The sequence below is a fragment of the Hyla sarda genome, chromosome 10, assembly GCF_029499605.1.
Source record: "Hyla sarda isolate aHylSar1 chromosome 10, aHylSar1.hap1, whole genome shotgun sequence".
Taxonomy (NCBI): Eukaryota; Metazoa; Chordata; class Amphibia; order Anura; family Hylidae; genus Hyla; species Hyla sarda.
The window spans coordinates 62,022,856-62,044,245 of record NC_079198.1 but is presented as its reverse complement, the minus strand read 5'-3'; the positions used below and the strand labels follow the sequence as shown (position 1 = coordinate 62,044,245).

Sequence of the window (21,390 nt, the reverse complement as noted above, 5' to 3'; positions counted from 1 at the left end):
TTTCCCTGGAATACCCCTTTAACCCTTCCACGACTAGCCACTGTATGTATACAGCGCAGCCGTGCAGCTGGTGTTTGAAGGAAGCTCAGGAGCTGAGATAGCTTCATACTGGCTAATGCCGGACATCACCGATCCGGGTGATGTCCGGCATTATCCCTTTAGATGCCACGATCAAAGCTGATCGCGGCGTCTAAAGTGGCAAAAACAATCTTCGGTAGCTCAGTGGAGCTGATCGGGACACCCGCGGCAAAACCACGGGGTCCCGATCAACTGAGAGGACGGGCAGAGGTTCCCTACCTGCCTCCGGCATCCTTAGCAGCCTGTAGTAATGGAGCGCTGATAACACTGATGGCACCTATGGCATGCTTTACCCTGCGGCACAAATCGTGCTCCCGCTGGTACTTAGCGCTTACTGCGCATCTTCAGCCGGACTTGCTTAAATACGTTCCAAGCCACTCCCTACTTTAAGCCACGCCCACCAAAATTATCGGCAGAAAAATCCCTTAGCCAAAAAGGACATTTTCTGCCGAAATTTTGGAGCATCCCCACTAGATACGGTTTATTTTTTAGGGTGATGTTCCTAAAAAAAACTTAAAAAAAAGAAGCATTTGGAGTGCGATACGTGTAAATCAAAACTTCCTCAGGGTTATGACAAACAGACCTGTGCCTCTCGTGCAGTAAAAGTATTTTCTACAGAAGTTCCATCTTTACTAACCTCTATGCAAGAAATGATTAAAATGGAGATTCAGAATTCCCTGAAAGAGTTAAATACTTCTGTTTCTACCCCCTTGTCTACTTGCCAAACCCCTGAATCCCCTGCAGCTATATTACCATCTGCCTTGGGGTCAGAAAAGAAGGGATTATAGTAGATTCTGGAGAATAGGGGGATGAGTCTTCTTCTTCGGGGAACACTAAGTCCGGAAGACCGTTTTTCTATCTGAGGATACAGATGGACTTATTAAAAATGTCCGTATGGCCATGAACATAGAGGATCCGAAGGAAGTTAAAACTATCCAGAATATAATGTTTGAGGGCCTTGAACCAAGAAAGCACAGAGTTTTTCCGGTCCACAGATGCATTTCTGGTCTCATTGAAACAGAGTTTCCCAAGGCTCTAAAACACAAATATCCCTTTGATAATAAGGATCTTATTATGTGGGAAAAGTTCCTAAAATAGACGTATGAATCTCTAAAATTTCTTGGAAAGGGGCTCTTCTCTTGGGGGTCCTTAGGGATCCTATGGATAAAAAAAATCTGAATCTTTCTTGAGATGGGCCGGGAAGCCTCAACTCGGCTTCCTTCAAACCAAATGTAGCAGCTTCATGGGTTTCTAAATCTAAGTTCCCCATAAACAATTATTATCTTCTATACCTTTAATTAAAAAATCTTAAACTTAAAACCATTAAGACATCTTGTCCCCTCCCATAGGCTTGTATTGAGGGGGCGGAGCGTGATGTCACACGGGGGCGGAGCCGCAACGTCACAATGCTCCATCCCCGAGATCGCCAGTAATCAGCCCCAAAGCGAACACGCTCTGGGGACTGATTCTAACGGGGTCCCCAGGGGTGGGACCTCCGCGATCAGGCATCTTATCCCCTATCCTTTGGATAGGGGATAAGATATCTTAGTGCCGGAGTACCCCTTTAAATCAGTTTCTAGTCTACCAGAAATTCAGAATGGAAATTGTGAAGTCAACTATAAATCTTCTCACAAGGGACTGTTTCATGGTCTCAATAGACCTAAAAGACGCTATGTACATGTACCAATTCATCCGCATTATCAAAAATACCTAAGACTAGTTATCTATCTAAACTCTGGGCTCTGCCCTTCGGCATCTCAATAGCCCCAATAGTGTTCACAAAAATCGTTTCAGAGATGGTGGCTCATATAATGGAAGGAAGGGGTACCTTTTGTCCCTTATTTAGACGATTTCCTGCTAGTAGGTCAGACAGAAGAAGAGGTAGAAAGTTTCTTAATTCATACCTTGTCTATTCTAAAAAAAAAATTAGGTTGGAGTGTAAATTGAACAAAGTCATCCCTGGTGCAAGCGAACAAAAAGCTTTGTTTGGGAGTTCAAAAGAGGTACAAAAGACTCTTCTGCCACAAGAAAAAATTATAAAAAATTCAAAAAGTAGTAGGCGAAGTGCACCACCTCTATTCCATATTTCTAAGGAAAGGTATGTCCCTCCTAGGTCAGTTTATAGCCACTATACAGGCAGTCCCCTGGGCTCATTTTCATGCAAAACCTCTGCAGAAAAATCTGTTGGCTTGCTGGGACGATTCGGTTCAGGATCTCGACAAAAAAATTGGTCTGGTTCCACAGAGTCCCTCCAGTGGTGGCTAAGAGTAGAACATTTTCAAATAGGTCTAGACTGGGTCTCTGTAGATCCCAAGATACTTACCACAGATGCCAGCTGATGGGGCTGGGGGCTCACATAGGAGATCTAAACCTTCAAGGCCCGTGGGATATCTTGGAAAAACCTCTTTCCTCAAACAGTAGAGAACTCTTAGCTGTACACCACAGTCTGATCAAGTCGCAAAAACTCCTTCTCAACCGAAACGTAAAAGGATTTTCAGACAACTCTACCACGGTATCTGTGTTGAACAGACAGGGTACCACCAAGAGCGAAACCTTAATGAAAATCTGTTATCAAATATTTTCCTTTGCAGAATCAAATCACCTTTCATTTTCTGCAGTGCACTTAAAAGGTTCTTTAAACAAGAGCGGATTTCTTAAGCCGTCACAAACTTCGTCAAGGGGAATTGTGCCTAGACCCCCAGAAAATTTGCTGTCTCTGGGGGGACTCCACAGATAGACCATTTTGCCACGAGGGAAAACCGACAGGTACAAAAATTTTGTTCCCTGAACCCCACAGAGAACCCATGGGCTGTGGATGCTCTAACCCAGACTTGGGACTGGAACCTAGCCTACGCTTTCCCCCTCTTCAACTAATTCTGAGGGTCATAAAAAAGATTCGGACGGACAAAGCTTGGGTGATCTTGATAGCCCCGGATGGCTTGGTTTTCCTCACTAAGAGAACTGTCAGTCACAGATCCATGGGTCCTTCCAGAGTCAGAGAACCTTCTAATTCAGGGTCCAGTATTACATCCGTCTGTAAAGAATCTCCATCTGACAGCATAGCCCTTGAGAGGATGATTCTTAAAAGTAAGGGAGTCTCTGACTCAGTTATCTCTACCTTACAGGCCAGTAGGGAGTTATGCACCTACAAAATTTACTTCAGGACCTGGAAATCTATCCTTAATGAACCATTCTCTGCTTCATCTGTCCAAATATTAAAAATGTTTTAGACTTTCTTCAAGCAGGTTTGGAGAAAGGGTTAAAACTAGCCACTTTAAAAGTCCAGGTCTCAGCATATGCCGTGTATAATTCCAAAATAGCAGATTATCCCTGCATTATAAGATTCTTCAGAGTAGTTAAGGCTATCGTTCATAAATTTCCCAGAACTCCAATATGAGATTCATCTTTGGTTCTGAAGACTTTCATGTCCCAGCCTTTTGAGACAATTGATTCGATTCCACTTAAAAATTTGGTTCTAAAAACAGTCCTGTTAGTGGCAGTAACGGAGGGTAGGGGATCTTTCTGCCCTTTCTAGCATAGAACCATATACTCGAATTTTTGACGATGGCATAATCTTCCTCCCAGATCTTGCATACTTACCTAAAGTAGTTTCTTTATTCCATGTTTCTCAAAAAATTGCCTTCTTTTTTGTATCAACCCCTCTAATGACAAAGAAAAGGCCCTTCATTCATTAGATGTTAGAAGATGTGTCCTGCAGTATTTAGACAGAACTAAAGACTTCAGAAAATCTACTGCTTTATTTGTTCAGTTTGCAGGTAAAAAATAAGGGATTCAAAGCTAGCAGTAATGCGTTAGCTAGGTGGATCAGACAGCCTATTGCCTTAACTTATACAGCTTTAGGTCTTGATCCACCAGTAGGACTGAGCCCATTCTACCAGGTCCATAGCCTCTGAAGGCTAGGGCTGAAAGACATGGAGCTTCTCTAGGTCAAATATGCAAGGCTGCTACTTGGTCTTCTCCACATACCTTCTTGCGTCACTACAGAATGAATGTGGGTAGCTCCTCTTCTCTTGCCTTTGGTCGTAGGGTCTCACAATCAGTTATCCCACCCTAGGTTTAATCTCTGATATTCTCTCAGGTGGTGCTGTCATGGCGATGGGGAAAGCTGGTAATTACTCACTGGTAATGTTGTTTCCCCAAGCCATGACAGCACCATGGAATTCCCACTCTTTATTTTATGGTGTTTCTTTGTCTCACTTGGTTGAAGTTCTCAAGTTGGTGAATTTTTTCTTTGTATAAATCTTCACGTAAAAAATAACTTAAGAAGGCTCTTCTGGTCTCGGAAATACACTGAGGCTGGAGTGGAGGGTTCTTCCTTTTATTCTCAGGTTTCCTGTCGCTATGGGCAGAGTCCCTCTCTCAGGTGGTGCTGTCATGGCATGGGGAAACAACATTACCGGTGAGTAATTACCGGCTTTCGCTGGACAATCCCTTGAAACTTAATTTGCCATGTCTGTGCCCAGGCCTCCAGCTTCCACAGATCCCTCTGTAATATTGTAATATCCTCCTCTGTGGTGATCACCTTACCCAGTTTAGTATCATCTGCAAACATTCAAATTCTACTTTGTAATACTTTTACAAGTTCTTTAACCCCTTAAAGCAGTAGTCCAATGGTAAAAAATTCTATACAGTTAGCAACAGTTTAAAAAGTTATATAACTTTGTAATATACTCACATAACCCATCTGGAACGGAAAGTACCTTTTTCAGTGATTTCTCTCTAGACAGGAAGCGCTGCATAATCCAGCATCTCAACCTACACTTTTGTGGTCAGCTCGTCATTCCTTTCCTCATAGCTGCCAGCCCCGTTCACGGTGTCGCCCGCCATAGTTTGAATATTCATTCATTCATATCCTCTCCCTGTACAGCCCCTCTCCTCCACCGTGCAGCGATTGGCACTGAAGCTAGAGCGGGGAGGAGCAAGGGCAGAGCCCGAGGTCCGCACGTCTGCAGGAGATGATTAAGCCATGCCCCCTCATTCCCCCTCCCGGAGGATGGAGAGCGCAGCTCTGCATAACACAGGAAGACAGGGGGAGAATGAGGACGTACACAGCTCCTCCCTCCCCTGCTCTGTACACACAGGACCTAATTTATCATGGGGAGGTTTCAAGTTTGCACGGGGGAAAAACAGAGCTGCCATGGGTTTGATTTTTTCACCCCAAAGACAGTGAAGGGGGAGAAGGATGACGTACACAGCTCCTCCCCTCCCCCAGCTCTGTCTACACAGGACCTAACTTATCACGTGGAGGTTTTCAAGTTTGCATGGGGGGAGGGGGAGGGAGGGAAAGAGAGAGGACGTGTGTGAAGGAGACCTAATACAGGGCTGGGGATGTATGGACTGCAGGGAGATAAATATCATATTGGGATTGATTTCTATGTGTGTGAGGGGGGCTCCTGAATGACATGCTGGGAGTTGTAGTCCCTGATGTGTATGTGTATGCTAGTGTTTCCAAACCAGTGTGTCTCCAGCTGTTGCAAAACTACAATCCCAGCATGCCCTGACAGACTTTGGGCATGCTGGGAGTTGTAGCTTTGCAACAGCTGGAGGCACCAAGGTTGGGAAACACTGTTCTAGCCTATTCAGCATACACATCATGTTACACCAGTTTTTCCCAACCAGTGTGGCTCCAGCTGTTGCAAAACTACAACTCCTAGCATGCCCAAAGTCTATCAGGGCATGCTGGGAGTTGTAGTTTTGCAACACATGGAGGCACCCTGGTTGGGAAACACTGGCATACACATACATAACAGGGACTACAACTCCCAGCATGTCATTCAGGAGTTCCCCCTCACACATAGAAATCATCCCCAGTATAATATTTATTCCCTGCAGTCTATACACCACCAGCCCCTGCAGTGCAGTATGTCTCTTCACATATAGAAATCATCCCCAGCCAGTGCAGTGCAGTATGTCTCCAAACACATTGAAATCATTATGGAGGTGAGGAGCTGTGGACATTCCTCTCCACACACATTATGTTACAGACTTGAGAGGAAGTAATTTTTTGAAGGGGATGATGGGAGCTCAAGCTCCATAACCAGGAAGTGCTGCTATTTTCACAGTGGCATAGCATACAAACAGGATGGGGCAGACATATAATGAAAAGTGCGGTGGCATCATGGAATCAAGGCCTAACCTGTGGCAGGTACTTATTTTCAAATTTTTCACTATTGGATATCTCCTTTAACCCCTTAAGGACACATGACGTACTGGAACGTCATGTGTCCACTCCCGATCTATAACGCGGGGCCACGGCGTGGCCCCGCGTCATAGCGGTTCGGGCCCGGCCTCTAACAACGGCCGGGACCCGTGGCTAATAGCGCGCGGCATTGATCGCTGTGCCGCGCGCTATTAACCCTTTAGACGCGGCGTTCAAAGTTGAACGCCGCGTCTAAAGTGAAACCGAAAGCATGCCGGCTAGCTCAGTGGGCTGTTCGGGATAGCCGCGGTGAAATCGCGGCATCCCGAACAGCTGACAGGACAGCGGGAGGGCCCCTACCTGCCTCCTCGCTGTCCGATCGCCGAATGACAGCTCAGTGCCTGAGATCCAGGCATGAGCAGTCATGCGGCAGAATCATCGATCACTGGTTTCTTATGAGAAACCAGTGATCAATGTAAAAGATCAGTGTGTGCAGTGTTATAGGTCCCTATGGGACCTATAACACTGCAAAAAAAAAGTGCAAAAAAAAGTGAATAAACATCATTTAACCCCTTCCCTATTAAAAGTTTGAATCACCCCCCTTTTCCCATAAAAGAAAAAACACAGTGTAAATAAAAATAAAAATAAACATAAATGGTATCGCCGCGTGCGGAAATGTCCGAATTATAAAAATATATCGTTAATTAAACCGCACGGTCAATGGCGTGCGCGCAAAAAAATTCCAAAGTCCAAAATAGTGCAATAAGTCCTATCAATGCAAAAATGGTACCGTTAAAAACTTCAGATCACGGCGCAAAAAATGAGCCCTCATACCGCCCCATACACGGAAAAATAAAAAAGTTATAGGGGTCAGAAGATGACAATTTTAAACGTATTAATTTTCCTGCATGTAGTTATGATTTTTTCCAGAAGTCCGACAAAATCAAACCTATATAAGTAGGGTATCATTTTAATCGTATGGACCTACAGAATACATATCAGGTGTCATTTTTACCGAAAAATGTACTACGTAGAAACGGAAGCCCCCAAAAGTTACAAAACAGCGTTTTTTTTTAAATTTTGTCGCACAATGATTTTTTTTCCCGCTTCACCATAGATTTTTGGGCAAAATGACTGACGTCATTACAAAGTAGAATTGGTGGCGCAAAAAATAAGCCATCATATGGATTTTTAGGTGTAAATTTGAAAGAGTTATGATTTTTTAAAGGCAAGGAGCAAAAAACGAAAATGCAAAAACGGAAAAACCTCCGGTCCTTAAGGGGTTAAAGGAAAACTGTCAGCTTGCTGCCCCCCGCACTAACCAGCAGTACTGGCTGATAGTAATGGGGACGCTGATCAGTTTGATGCTTACTGTGCCCGGATCCGCCGTTCTGCCGATATCTTCGTTTTTCCCTATATGCTATTGAAGTGCTATCAGCCAGTACCGCTGGTTAGTGCGGGGGGAGCAAGCTGACCGTTTTCTTTTAAGGACCGGACCAATTTTATTTTTGCTTTTTTTTTTGTTTTTTCCTCCTCCCCTTCTAAAAATCATAACTCTTTTATATTTTCATCCACAGATGAGAATGAGGGCTTGTCTTTTGGGCGACCAGTTCTCCTTTGTAATGACATCTCATTTTACCATAAAATGTATGGCACAACACAAAAAAAATACTATTTGTGTGGCGAAATTGAAAAGAAAACCAGAATTTAGCAAATTTTTGACGGTTTCATTTTCACACTGTACAATTTACGGTAAAAATGACATGTTTTCTTTATTCTATGAGTCAATATGATTAAAATAATACCCGTGATTACATATCTTTCTATTATTGTACTGCTTAAAAAAAATCTCAAACTTTTTAACCAAATTAGTACGTTTAAAATCCCTCTATTTTGACGACCTCTAACTTTTTCTTTTTTTCGTATAAGCGGCGGTGTGATCTGTACTTTTTATTGGTACCACATTTGTGTATATAAAACTTTTAATACATTTTTTATAAATTTGTTGGGAATATGATGTGACAAAAAAGCATCAATTTTGGTCTTTTTTTTTTTTTTTTTTTACCATATGGGATAATTAACCACTTAAGGACCCAGGGCGTATCCATACGCCCGTGGGAATTTCGGTCCCCGCCGGCCGGGGACCGGACCGGGATGCCTGCTGATATTGTTCAGCAGACATCCTGCGCAAATGCATAGGGGGTCATCAGACCCACCCATGTCGGCGATCGCGGCAGATCGTTGGTGAATTCACACCAACGATCTGCCACGATTCGGGTCATACGGGTCACGTGTGACCCGCTGACCCGAGGATACAAGGTGATCGGGGGTGTACAATACACCCCCTATCACCCACTGTATCTATGGGGAGGTTGCGATTTCGTTGACCCCCCAGGAGCGCTGCAATAGCGGCCGACAGGGGAGGGGTTAACTGCATCTTCTCGCAGCCCTGCCCGTTAGCTGAGTTCAGTCAGCGGGCAGAGCTGCTTGAGGTTGCAGATCGGAGCCCCCTCAGGACCGACGATCCCCCATAGAGCAGGGACAGAAAAACCCCCAGGGAAACCTAGGAGAAAATAGTGTAAAAAAGTAAAAAAAAAAAATTTCCCCTCACCCCCTAATAGCTGCATTTGCCCCCCCCCCCATTTTTTTTGGGCCGCAGCTTTTTATTTTTGTTCATATAACGGTGTGTGATTTCTAATCACACGCTGTTATATATAGTATACACCAAGCAGAAGCACACACACTACATACATCCCCTTTTTGGAGGCCTGTGTACCGCTTAGGGAGCTCTCTGTAGATAAGTCTCTCATCAGGTTTAAGGGGAGACTCATCTTCCGCCAGTATATTCCCTCGAAGTGGGCGCGATATGGCGTGAAGCTTTATAAATTTTGTGAGAGTACCTCCGAGTACTTTAGGGTGCAGATTCCCGTATTGAACCCCCAGATTGTTCCCCCACTCTGGGTGTTAGCGGGAAAATCGTTTGGGACCTTATGTACCCATTGCTGGATAAGGGTTACCACGTGTACGTGAACAACTTTTATACCAGCATCCCTCTCTTCACATCCCTTGCCGCCAGATCGACGTCCGCTTGTGGGACTGTGCGGAAGAATCAGAGAGGCCTCCCTCTAAATTTTGTTCAGACACCTATGCCCAAGGGTGAGTCCCGTGCCCTTACCCATGAAAACCTGTTGCTGGTCAAGTATAAGAGGGATGTCCTTATGCTGACCACTATTCATGGTAACGGCAGCTCACCTGTCCCTGTGCGAGGTACCACAACAACGGTCCTCAAGCCCGATTGTATTCTGGACTACAATTGGTATATGGGGGGATCCTAAAGCCATATAACGCCATGCGGAAAACACGTGTATGGTACAAGAAAGCTGCGGTCTACTTGGAACAGGTTGCCATGTACAACTCTTTTGTACTGTACCAGAACGCTGGCAACACAGGTACATACCTTCAGTTCCAAGAAGAAGTCCTAAAGGTCCTGATCTTTGCTGACCGGGAAAGAGCAGGCCGGACTTCCCAAGGAACTGAAGTAATAGGTGCCAAAGAAGGGACGATCCCAGAAAAAATGCAGAGTGTGTAACAGGTTGTGTCCTTCCGAATCCCCCTCCTATCAATGTGACACTTGCCCTGATCATCCGGGCCTCTGCATTATAAACTGCTTCAGGGAGTATCACACTTCCATGCAGTACTAAATTTTCCCTTTTCATTTTAATTTTCCATAATTTGACCCCAATGTACCAAGTCCGGAGTACATTCCAAATTTTAACCCCATAAAACCACTAAATTGCCCAAAAAACTCTCATAAAAAAAAAAACTAAAAACTGATAATACCTCTGGGGGTATTTTTTTTCTCTGGGTCATGGGTCACTGAGTCACTATCATCGGGGCCTTTTTATGTTGCCTCAAATGCGCAGCGCTCTCTCTTCACCTGAGCGGGGTGCGCATTTGAGGCAACAGGTTAGGGACGGCCACACACATCACATTCCCAGAATGATAATTCAGAGCATAGGGTTTGGGGTGGGCATATTTTTTAGTTTTGACTATGCTCTGGGTCATCATTCTGGGAACATAACCTGTTTTATAATTTTATGTCCCACTGTACCCCTTGTTAGTAATTAGTGTACCCCATATAATGCCCCTTGAGGGGGGGGTCCCAATGTTCTGGCTCCATAGGCAGAAGCTCAAGGCTCCTGACTGCCCTCCTGTTCTTCTGTGACCAGTGTCCAGTGTGCACCCGGAGATCCGTTTTACGCCCATGAGGTATGTCCTTTTTCCAAAGAAATGTATTTACAAATTAAATTTTTTTTTTGCTTTTCTGGCAGTAAATGCGACATGCACCCGCCCATTTCAGCAAATTTAGCAGATGTGACTCCTTCTCTTCTGAGCATTGTAGCGCTCCTGCAGTGCATTTGATGTCCACTTATGGGGTACCTCCATACTCAGAAGAGATGGGGTTACACATTTTAGGGGGTATTTTCTGCTATTAACCCTTGCAAAAATTTGAAATTTGGGGGGAAACACACATTTTAGTGCAAACATTTTTTTTTTTTTACATATGCAAAAGTCGTGAAACCCCTGTGGGGTATTAAGGCTCACTTTATTCCTTGTTATGTTCCTCAAGGGGTCTAGTTTCCAAAATGGTATGCCATGTGTTTTTTTTTTTCTGTCCTGGCACCATAGTGGCTTCCTAAATGCGACATGCTCCCCGATCAAAATTTGCTCTCAAAAAGCCAAATATGACTCCTTCTCTTCTGAGCATTATAGTTCGCCCGTAGTGCACTTCATGCTATTAACCCTTGTAAAAAAGTAAAATTTGGGGGAAAACCAGCATTTTAGTTAAAAAAAAAAAAATGAAAAAATTCATTTACACATCCAACTTCAACAAAAAGTCGTCAAACACCTGTGGGGTGTTAAGGCTCAGCGGACCCCTTGTTATGTGCCTTGAGGGGTGTAGTTTCCAAAATAGTATGCCATGTGTTTTTTTTTTTTTTTTTTTTTTGCTGTCCTGGCACCATAGGGGCTTCCTAAATGTGACATGCCCCCCAAAATCTTTTTCAGAAAAACTCACTCTCCAAAATCCCACTGTCGCTCCTTCCCTTCTGAGCCCTCTACTGCGCCCGCCGAAAACTTTACATACACATATGAGGTATTCCCTTACTCGAGAGAAATTGGGTTACAAATGTTAAGAAAATTTCTCTCTTTTTACCCCTTGTAAAAATGCAAAAACTGGGTTTACAAGAACATGCCAGTGTAAAAAATGAAGATTTTGAATTTTCTCCTTAAACTTGTTGCTATTCCTGTGAAACGCCAAAAGGGTTAACAAACCTTTTGAATGTCATTTTGAATACTTTGAGGGGTGCAGTTTTTATAATGGTGTCATTTATGGGGTATTTCTAATAAGAAGGCCCCTCAAATCCACTTCAAACCTAACAGATTTTGAAAATGTTGTGAAAAATTGGAAAATTGCTGCTGAACTTTGAAGCCCTCTGATGTCTTCCAAAAGTAAAAACATGTCAACTTTATGATGCAGACATAAAGTAGACATATTGTATATGTGAATCAATATATAATTTATTTGGAATATTCATTTTCCTTATAAGCAGAGAGCTTCAAAGTTAAAAAAAAATGCAAAATTTTCAATTTTTTCATCAAATTTTGGAATTTTTCACTAAGAAATGATTCAAGTATCGACAAAACTTTACCGCTACCATAAAGTAGAATATGTCACGAAAAAACAATCTTGAAATCAGAATGAAAGGTAAAAGCATCCCAGAGTTATTAATGCTTGAAGTGACAGTAGTCAGATGTTAAAAAAAATGGCCGGGTCCTTAAGGTATATTTGGGCTGGGTCCTTAAGGGGTCAACATTATATTTTTTAATAGATCGGACATTTACGCTCACGGCTATTCCAAATATGTTTTATTAATATTTTTTTATGCTTTTTGGGGTAAAATGGGAAAAAACTGACATTTAACCTTTTTATTGGGGGAGGGGATTCACATTTTTTTTTTTTTTTTTACAATTTAATAGTCCCTATAGGGGACTATTTACAGCAATCACTTGATTGCTAATACTGTTCAGTGCTATGCATAGGGCATAGCATTGATCAATATTATCGGTCATCTTCTGCTTGATCTCAGACCAGAGCAAATGACAACAAGACCTCCGTCTGCCATTACAGATGATCGGATCCCCGCTGCAGGTGATCCGATCATCCATATTAAGTCCTGCACTGCCGCAAATGCCGTGATCTGTATTGATCACGGCATCTGAGGTGTTAATGGCAGACATCGGCGCGATTGCTGATGTCCGCAATTATTGCCGCGCATGACGCGAGCAGCGGTCCAGTGCTCGCGGTCATGTTCATGCTCGCGGTCAAATGTATGTCATGGTGCCTTAAGTACCACTGTACCATTGATGAGGATGGACCGGGTGGGGGCTTCCAAATGTGATTGACTGTGCTGCTATATACTTTGCCAAATGTCGACATAAGAAAATATACACCACACAGGGTATGTTGGTATACACTCTTTCTTAGCATGAAGCTCTTCTGCTCCCAAAAGAGTTCTGCTTTATTACAGGAAGTAAATTTGGTTTTACATTCGGAAGAAGGGAGGGTTGGTTATGACGTCACAATTAGCATGTTACATATGGATTGGTTGTTCAACTATTGTGTCCGTATATATTAGCATATCTAGTGTCCATTAATTTCTTGGCAGAAGTTCTCTGTTCATCAGATATTTAGTCTTTTACTCCCGCATGGCGTCATGGCAAGGTCTTAATCCCGAGTCACGAGCAGATAGCATTCTGATGTATATGGGTTATAGGGTAGGGGAACATATATATTTTCCAGCAGCAATGGCATATTAATATTAGTATATTGATCAGTCATTAGAAACATAAGGGTCATCCCTATCAATTCCCCCCCTAAAAGATATCTGTTACCGTACACAACATCTCTCCCTATGGTTTGTTCTGCCTAATAGTCCCAGGTTCAGGCGGAGAAAAATAAAAAAACGGGTATGGGATGCTTCACTGTTTTGAGATGAGTGGCTCCTGGTGAACCCGCCCCCCTTTGTACTCAGACTTGTCCTTTACCTGGGACTTCTATGTTCACCCTACTTTGCTGGGTTTGCACTTGCACCATTGGCATACAGGATAGCTGTTCTCATGGGGGGAATTCCCTGGGTCTGATGTATCAATTTGGTTCAGATAAGCTAAAATAATAGGTTCAATATCCACTTAAATTGTCCCTGTTTGAAATGTGGCCTCTACAGTGAAGATTATTGTTTTCTTTTCACAGGGGACTACTCAACATCCAATTGTCATTCTCTGTAGTAGAGATTTGTCAGTATTGTCTTTTCTTCTGTTGGCACTCTGTTGTCTATAGTCCTAGTCAGTCCCTGTGTTCCATTCCACTGCTCTCCAATAGTTACAGTTGTTCCCCCAGTGGTCAACCTTCACACATGTGTATATTGAATTGTCATCCCCATACAAGACATTGTTTTGGCACCTCGGGACAGTTCACTTTGTCTCAGTAGTCAAATTTAACCCCTTGGGGACGGAGCCCATTATGACCCTAAGGACGAGAGCATTTTTTGCAAATCTGACCACTGTCACTTTAAGCATTACTAACTCTGGGATGCTTTTACTTATAAATTTCATTCTGAGATTGTTTGTTTTTTTGTGACATATTCTACTTTAGGGTAGTGGTAAATTTTTGTCGATACTTGCATCATTTCTTGGTGAAAAATTTAAAAATTTGATGAAAAATTTTAAAATTTAGAATTTTTCTAATTTTTAAGCTCTCTGCTTGTAAGGAAAATAGACATTCCAAATAAATTATATATTGATTCACTAATACAATATGTCTACTTTTATATTTGCATCATAAAGTTGACATGTTTTTACTTTTGGAAGACATCAGAGGGCTTCAAAGTTCAGCAGCAATTTTCCAATTTTTCACAACATTTTTAAAATCTGAATTTTTCAGGGACCAGTTCAGTTTTGAAGTGGATTTGAAGGGCCTTCAAATGAGATATACCCCACAAATGATCCAATTATAAAAACTGCACCCCTCAAAGTATCCAAAATGACATTCAGTAAGTTTGTTAACCCTTTAGGTGTTTCACAGGAATAGCAGCAAAGTGAAGGAGAAAATTCAAAATCTTCATTTTTTACACTCGCATGTTCTTGTAGACCCAGTTTTTGAATTTTTACAAGTGGTAATAGGAGAAAAGCCCCCCAAAATTTGTAACCCAATTTCTCTCAAGTAAGGAAATACCTCATATGTGTATGTCAAGTGTTCGGCGGGCACAGTAGAGGGCTCAGAAGGGAAGGAGCAACAATGGGATTTTGGAGAGTGAATTTTGCTGAAAAGGTTTTTGGGGGGCATGTCACATTTAGGAAGCCCCTATGGTGCCAGAACAGCAGAAAACCCCACATGGCATACCATTTTGGAAATTGCACCCCTCAAGGCACGTAACAAGGGGTCCAGTGAGTCTTAACACCACGCAGGTGTTTGACGACTTTTCGTTAAAATCGGATGTGTAAATGAAGAAATTTTTTTTTTCACTAAAGTGCCGTTTTCCCCCAAAATTTACCATTTTTACAAAGGGTTATGGGAGAGAATGCCCCCCAAAATGTGTAACCCCATCTCTTCTGAGTATGAAAATACCCCATGTTAGGATGTAAAATGCTCTGCGGGTGAACTACAATGCTCAGAAGTGGAGGAGCGCCATTGAGCTTTTGGAAAGAGAATTCGTTTGGAATGGTAGTCAGGGGCCATGTGCGTTTACAAAGCCCCCTTGGTGCCAGAACAGTGGACCCCCCCACATGTGACCCCATTTTGTAAACTACACCCCTCACAGAATTTAATAAGGGATGCAGTGAGTATTTACACCCCACTGGCGTTTGACAGATCTTTGGAACAGTGGACTGTGCAAATGAAAAATTTAATTTTTCATTTTCACGGACCGCTGTTCCAAAAATCTGTCAGACACCGGTGGGGCGTAAATGCTCACTGTACCCCTTAATACACTACATGAGGGGTGTAGTTTCCAAAATGGGGTCACATGTGGGGGTCCATTGTTCTGGCGCTATGGGGGCTTTGTAAACTCATGTGGCCTTCAATTTCGGACACATTTTCTCTTCAAAATCCCATGGCGCTCCTTCTCTTCTGAGCATTGTAGTGCGCCCGCCGAGCACTTTACATCCACATATGGGGTATGTTCTTACTCAGAAGAAATGGGGTTCCAAATTTTGGGGGGCTTTTTTCCTATTTTCCCTTGTGAAAATGAAAAATTTAGGCTAACACCAGCATTTTAGTGAAAACATTATTTTTTTTTTCATTTTCCCATCCAAATTTAATGAAAATTTGTCAAACACCTGTGGGGTGTTCAGGCTCACTATACCCCTTGTTACGTTCCGTGGGGGGTGTAGTTTCCAAAATGGGGTCACATGTGGGTATTTATGTTTTTGCGTTTATGTCAGAACCACTGTAAAATCAGCCACCCCTGTGCAAATCACCAATTTAGGCCTCAAATGTACATGGTGCGCTCTCACTCCTGAGCCCTGTTGTGCATCCGCCGAGCATTTTACACCCACATATAAGGTATTTCCGTACTCAGGAGAAATTGCGTTTTGGGGGGCTTTTTTTTCCTTTTACTGCTTGTGAAAATAAAAAGTATGGGGCAACACCAGCATGTTAGTGTAAACATTTAATTTTTTTACACTAACAGGCTGGTGTAGCCCCCAACTTTTCCTTTTTATAAGGGGTAAAAGGAGAAAAAGCCCCCCAAAATTTGTAGTGCAATTTCTCCCGATTACGGAAATACCCCATATGTGGCCCTAAACTGTTTCATTGAAATACGACAGGGCTCCAAAATGAGAGAGCGCCATGCGCATTTGAGAACTAAGTTAGGAATTGCATAGGGGTGAACATAGGGGTATTCTACGCCAGTGATTCCCAAACAGGGTGCCTCCAGCTGTTGCTTAACTCCTAGCATGCCTGGAAAGTCAGTGGCTGTCCAGAAATGCTGGGAGTTGTTGTTTTGCAACAGCTGGAAGCTCCGTTTTGGAAACAATGCCGTACAATATGTTTTTCATTTTTATTGGGGGGACAGTGTAAGGGGGTGTATATGTAGTGTTTTACCCTTTATTATGTGTTAGTGTAGTGTAGTGTTTTTAGGGTACATTCACACTGGCGTGTTACGGTGAGTTTCCCGCTAGGAGTTTGAGCTGCGGCGAAAAAAATTTGCTGCAGACCAAACTTGAAGCAGGAAACTTACTGTAAACCTGCCCGTGTGAATGTACCCTGTACGTTCACATGGGGGGGGCAAACCTCCAGCTGTTTAAAAAACCACAACTCCCAGCATGTACTGACAGACCGTGCATGCTGGGAGTTGTACTTTTGCAACAGCTGGAGGTTCAGTTTTGGAAACACTGCCGTACAATACGTTTTTCATTTTTATTGGGGGGACAGTGTAAGGGAGTGTATATGTAGTGTTTTACCCTTTATTATGTGTTAGTGTAGTGTAGTGTCTTTAGGGTACATTCGCACTGGCGTGTTACGGTGAGTTTCCCGCTAGGAGTTGCTAGGCAACTTACCAGCTTCCGTCGGATCCAGGGAGCCGTCCTCTTCTGCCGCACGACGTCGCCGCCCGCCGATCAACGTCGCCCGCAGCCTCCAGAGGGGTAAGTGGACCTCGGTGTTCGGTCCCCTTCGTTTCCCCGCTCTGCCCCGCCTATTGTGTGTGGGCAGGACGGGGAAAACTAAAGTAAACCCCTCCGCCCCCGATCTGCTATTGGTGGTTACGTCTAGACCACAATAGCAGGGATAGGAGGGGTGGCACCCCTGCCACCTCACTCCTATGCCTTCAGGGGGATCGTAGTTGTTCTAGACAACCGCGATCCCCCTTCTATTCCGGGTCACCATAGACCCGTAATGACCCGGAATCGGCGCAAATTGCAAGTATGAATTCACTTGCGATTTGCGCCGATCGCTGACATGGGGGGTGTCTAATGACCCCCCTGGGTATTTGCACGGGGTGCCTGCTGATAGATATCAGCAGTCACCCCGGTCCGGTCCCCGCCCGGCGCGCGACGGGGACCGAAATTCCCACGGGCGTATGGATACGCCCTACCTCCTTAAGTACCAGGATGCAAGGGCGTATCCATACGCCTTTCGTCCCCAACAGGTTAAAAGTAGTCACTTGGGCACTGGAAGAGTTGTCAAAACGTGGGATACCACTCTTGGGTCATTGTCAAGTCAGCCCAGTAGTGTGCTGGAGTCGGATTGAGTTGCTGGGTTTGTTCTCCACTTATACGGAAAGGATGTGTATCAGGAGCATGGTGTAGGAATCCTCTTGCAGTGTGAGGCATATCCATGTTGATTCTCCTTCCAGTTTCACCGAAGTCAGAATTGTCAGTAATAACAAGGGCCTTCAAATCTAGGTTCCAGCGGCCCCCTCACGTGTCTTTTCACGAGGACAAACTCTCCAGATTGTGACTTCCTGGTTCAGCGTTTGGATCTGGAAAGGAAGAATAAAACTGCAACATGTGTTACTTTCAGCTCATCACACAATGCAATAATAAACTTTACCAAACTATCACTTCCTGCACTGGGGGTGCTGTGGGTAATAACATCCTAGCTTAGGGATCTCCCAAAAAAGTGTCTCATATGGGGTTAGACTGTTGGCTGTTGAGGTGTGTTTCTAACAGAGTACAGGACAACGGGCAGCATTTCTGGCCATGGAAGGGACAGTTCTTTACTGGCTTTTAGGATTTTGTTCTTTAGAGTGCCATTTAGTCGTTCAACTTTCCCTCTGCTCTGAGGATGATATGGAGTATGGAGTCCGAGGTTTGTCCCCACCATCTTCCAAAGTTCTCTTGTAATATCCTTGATCGCTTTCAGTTGCTTCAGGGACTTCAAATCTGCATACCAGTTCTGTTAGTAGTTTCTTTACAGTAATCTTACCATGAGAACTGTGAACTTATGGAACAGTCTACCTCAGGAACTGGTCACAGCAGAAAAAATTAACAGCTTTAAAACAGGATTAGATACATTCCTGGAACAAAATAACATTAATGATTATGAAGAAATATAAAATCCCATCCCTTCCCCAATATCATGCACACCCCTACCCCTTAATTCCCTGGTTGAACTTGATGGACATATGTCTTTTTTCGACCGTACTAACTATGTAACTATATGTAATTATGTAATATTAGTGACTGGGTAGGCTTCTGGCCTTCCTGAGAAAATGTCCACTGCTATTAACATGTACTAAACTTTTCAATTTTAGGCAATTGCATGTGCTCATTGTAGTTCCTCTGAAATGGGTAGCAAGGTTTGGCCAAGTGCTTCTTCGGAGTAACTTCTGTTCTTTCAGGGTTTCAGGTGTTGCTGGTGTCTCATCCCTTAACATATTATTCAACTGTTGTTGTTATTTCTGGTGCAAGGTAGATTTTGTTGATAGAAGTGGCTATTTGTTTTTTTCCTCTGTGGGTGACTCCATGAGCCCATTAAGTCACTCCCGGGTAAAGGGCTTGGTGAAGACAAATCTTGTTTGCTTTTCTTCATAGGCCATCTGAGTTCAGCTCCCATTTTCTCTTTCCCTTGTTCAAGGCTTGAGTCTGTAACTGTTTCAGTGTCTTGAGTTCGGGGTTTTCCTTTTCCTCTTCTGGTTCTTCTGATCCTTTCTTCTGTTTTCTTGTCACTACGTATACCCCTGATTCCTCTCGAGCAAAGGGCAGTATTGCAGTTTCTTTAGCTGCTAAGAAATTTCCTCCAATCTTCCATGTGCTTTGACTTTGATGATTGCCACTTGTTCAAGCAATTTTAAGACTTCAATCAGGGTCCTGACAGTTTCAAAGTTCTTTGTGGGGGTTCCATTTGCAATCATGGACCCCATTAGGGCCCATTTTAATCTGAAGTCCAATGCCACTCCATGCCCATAGAGTCCATGTAGATGTTCGGGGTTTGTCCCTCCTAAATGCGGCAGGCTTCAGCTAAGGCAATGAGTTCCACCTTTTGTGCTGAAACACTGGAAGGGAGTAGTCTTGCTTGCAGAACTTCCAATGGGCTAACCACTAAGTATCCTGTGTGGAAGTTGCCACTTTCATTGGCATATCTGGAACTGTTTTTGTAGAGAGTAAACGTTGTATTGTCCGTTGGTAGAGGTGATGTCTCCATTTCCATAACCTCTAAACAATTCTGCTTAGAGTCACCGAGGTCTCCATAATTTTGTCCAATTTGTTTTTCTTCATCATCCCCCCTCGAGAGAAGAAGCAGGGGATGGATTCAGGATTGGGCATCTTTGAAGAGTGATTTTATCCGTAAGTAAGAGAGAGAGCATTGAAGCCTCGTTGGTCTTTGTAGAGAAAGTGGATTTCTTTGGCATTGAGTCAAAATAACTTTCAGATCATATGAAACGAGGATAATGATAGAATATCCAAAAATGATGTCCAAAGTCTTGTCCAAAAGGTCTTTAGCAGCTATCACAGTTCAAAATCAGGTGGGTGCAGTTTGTGCAACAGGATCTAGTCTGCATGAGCTTGTCTCCATGTTTTTGTGCAAGGACTCCAGAGGCATGGCCCTTTGTTTCAGAGACAGACAGATAAAACGGTAGTTCATAGTTCCGGATATCAAGTGCAGGAGTGGACACGATAATGTTTTTTAGGCGGTTCAAACACTGTATGGCTTCCCATGAAAGTGGTTGCTTCTGAGTCCTAGCTGGAATGGCATCTTACAGAGGTTGCATCAGTGCTGAGGCATCCGGAATCCATTGTCGGCAGTAAGTGATCATACCATGAAAGGCTTGTAGTTGCTTGTCAGTTGTAGGTACAGGAATCTCTTGTATGGCTTGCTTCCTGTCTTCCGTGAGGTTTTTAGCACCTTGAGAGACACAATGTCCTAGGAAGACAACTTTTTGTTGTGCCCACTGGATTTTTCCAAGGGACACCTTGCCCACTCATCTTGTGATGTGGCACAGAGTAGGAGGACATCCACATATTGAAATAAAGTCACATTTGGATGGGCACATAACCATGAATGCAGACAGGTGATAAGGCTTTAGAAAGTGATTAGGGGAGTTTTGAACTCCCTGTGGCAAGCGTGTCCAGGTGTATTTTCCTTCTTGATGAGTAAAGGCATAGAGGTATTGGCAGTCTGGATGCAAAGGAACAGTAAAAAAAAACTTGGCATCTGGTGGTATCGAGCCGAGCAGAGTATGTGGGTTGGGAACAATGGGAGTATCCAGAACTGTGGCAGCATTGATGGCATGAAGGTCATGTACCATGCGGAACTTCTCAGGTTGTCCTTTTGGTGTCTTCTTCTTTATTGGAAACAAGGGAGTGTTTGCTGGGGAAACACATTTGATTAAGGCTCCATTCTTGAGAAGAGTTGCAATTTGTTCAGAAAAATAAGTTTCTTGGTTTGCTTTGAGCGAATACTGGGGTACTCTAGGTATCTTGAATCTGGATTTTAAGAAGACCTTAACAGGCGGAACAGGCAAGAGTCCAATAGCATCTTGGCCTTTCGACCAGACACAGTCAGGAATTTGTTGTAGATGGACATCGGGTATAATCTTTGTTGGGATGTTCATGACCATCAGTGGAGAGGCTTGCAGGACACGAAGTTCTTCAGGTGTAAGTGGTTAGGATAATTCAAGGTGCATCCCATCATCCTCATATTTATTGGTGGCTTCGAGTTTCAGGAGTAAATTTCAGATCCAGTTTTTTACAATTTCTATCCGGGACTTAATTAGCTGGATTCTCTTTGAGTTATTCACCGCTGACTCATCCTGGACCAGCCTGGGTGTCCAATGACAGGTCCAGATCGCCGTTGGTCCATATTATAACGATTTTGTGACATCATTGGCCTTAGAGTGGCTGAATTCATTCAGTAGTTGGGAGGAAGAGATCTGGGTCTGCAGTGTCGCTGGACATGTCCGATTTTACCACATCTGTAGCAGATGATCTTTCTGAAGGGTGATCTTCAAGGGTGATAATTCAGAGCAGGATACCGAGCAGGAACGGTTTGGAACTGAGGGACATAATTCTGAACAGGGTATTGTGCTGTAGCATTAAGCATCATCTGTGCATCTTGACAGATTGACACATTCGAGCTCTTCTCAGTAGGT

General features: G+C 43.5%; 1 protein-coding gene across 4 annotated transcripts in view; it reads left to right on the top strand.

Annotated features, from left to right (window-relative positions):
• Positions 1 to 21,390, top strand: part of TMEM143 (transmembrane protein 143) — a 151,663-nt gene that overhangs the window by 46,637 nt on the left and 83,636 nt on the right. The window contains exon 1 of one of the 4 annotated variants that reach the window (XM_056544616.1): positions 6,124 to 6,244. The exons of the other annotated variants lie outside the window; for them this stretch is intronic. Within the exon in view, the coding sequence (XP_056400591.1) occupies positions 6,182 to 6,244 (63 nt within the window). The 5' untranslated portion in view covers positions 6,124 to 6,181. Of the gene's footprint in view, positions 1 to 6,123; positions 6,245 to 21,390 lie in introns of those variants that run through there. 4 annotated transcript variants of the gene reach the window in all.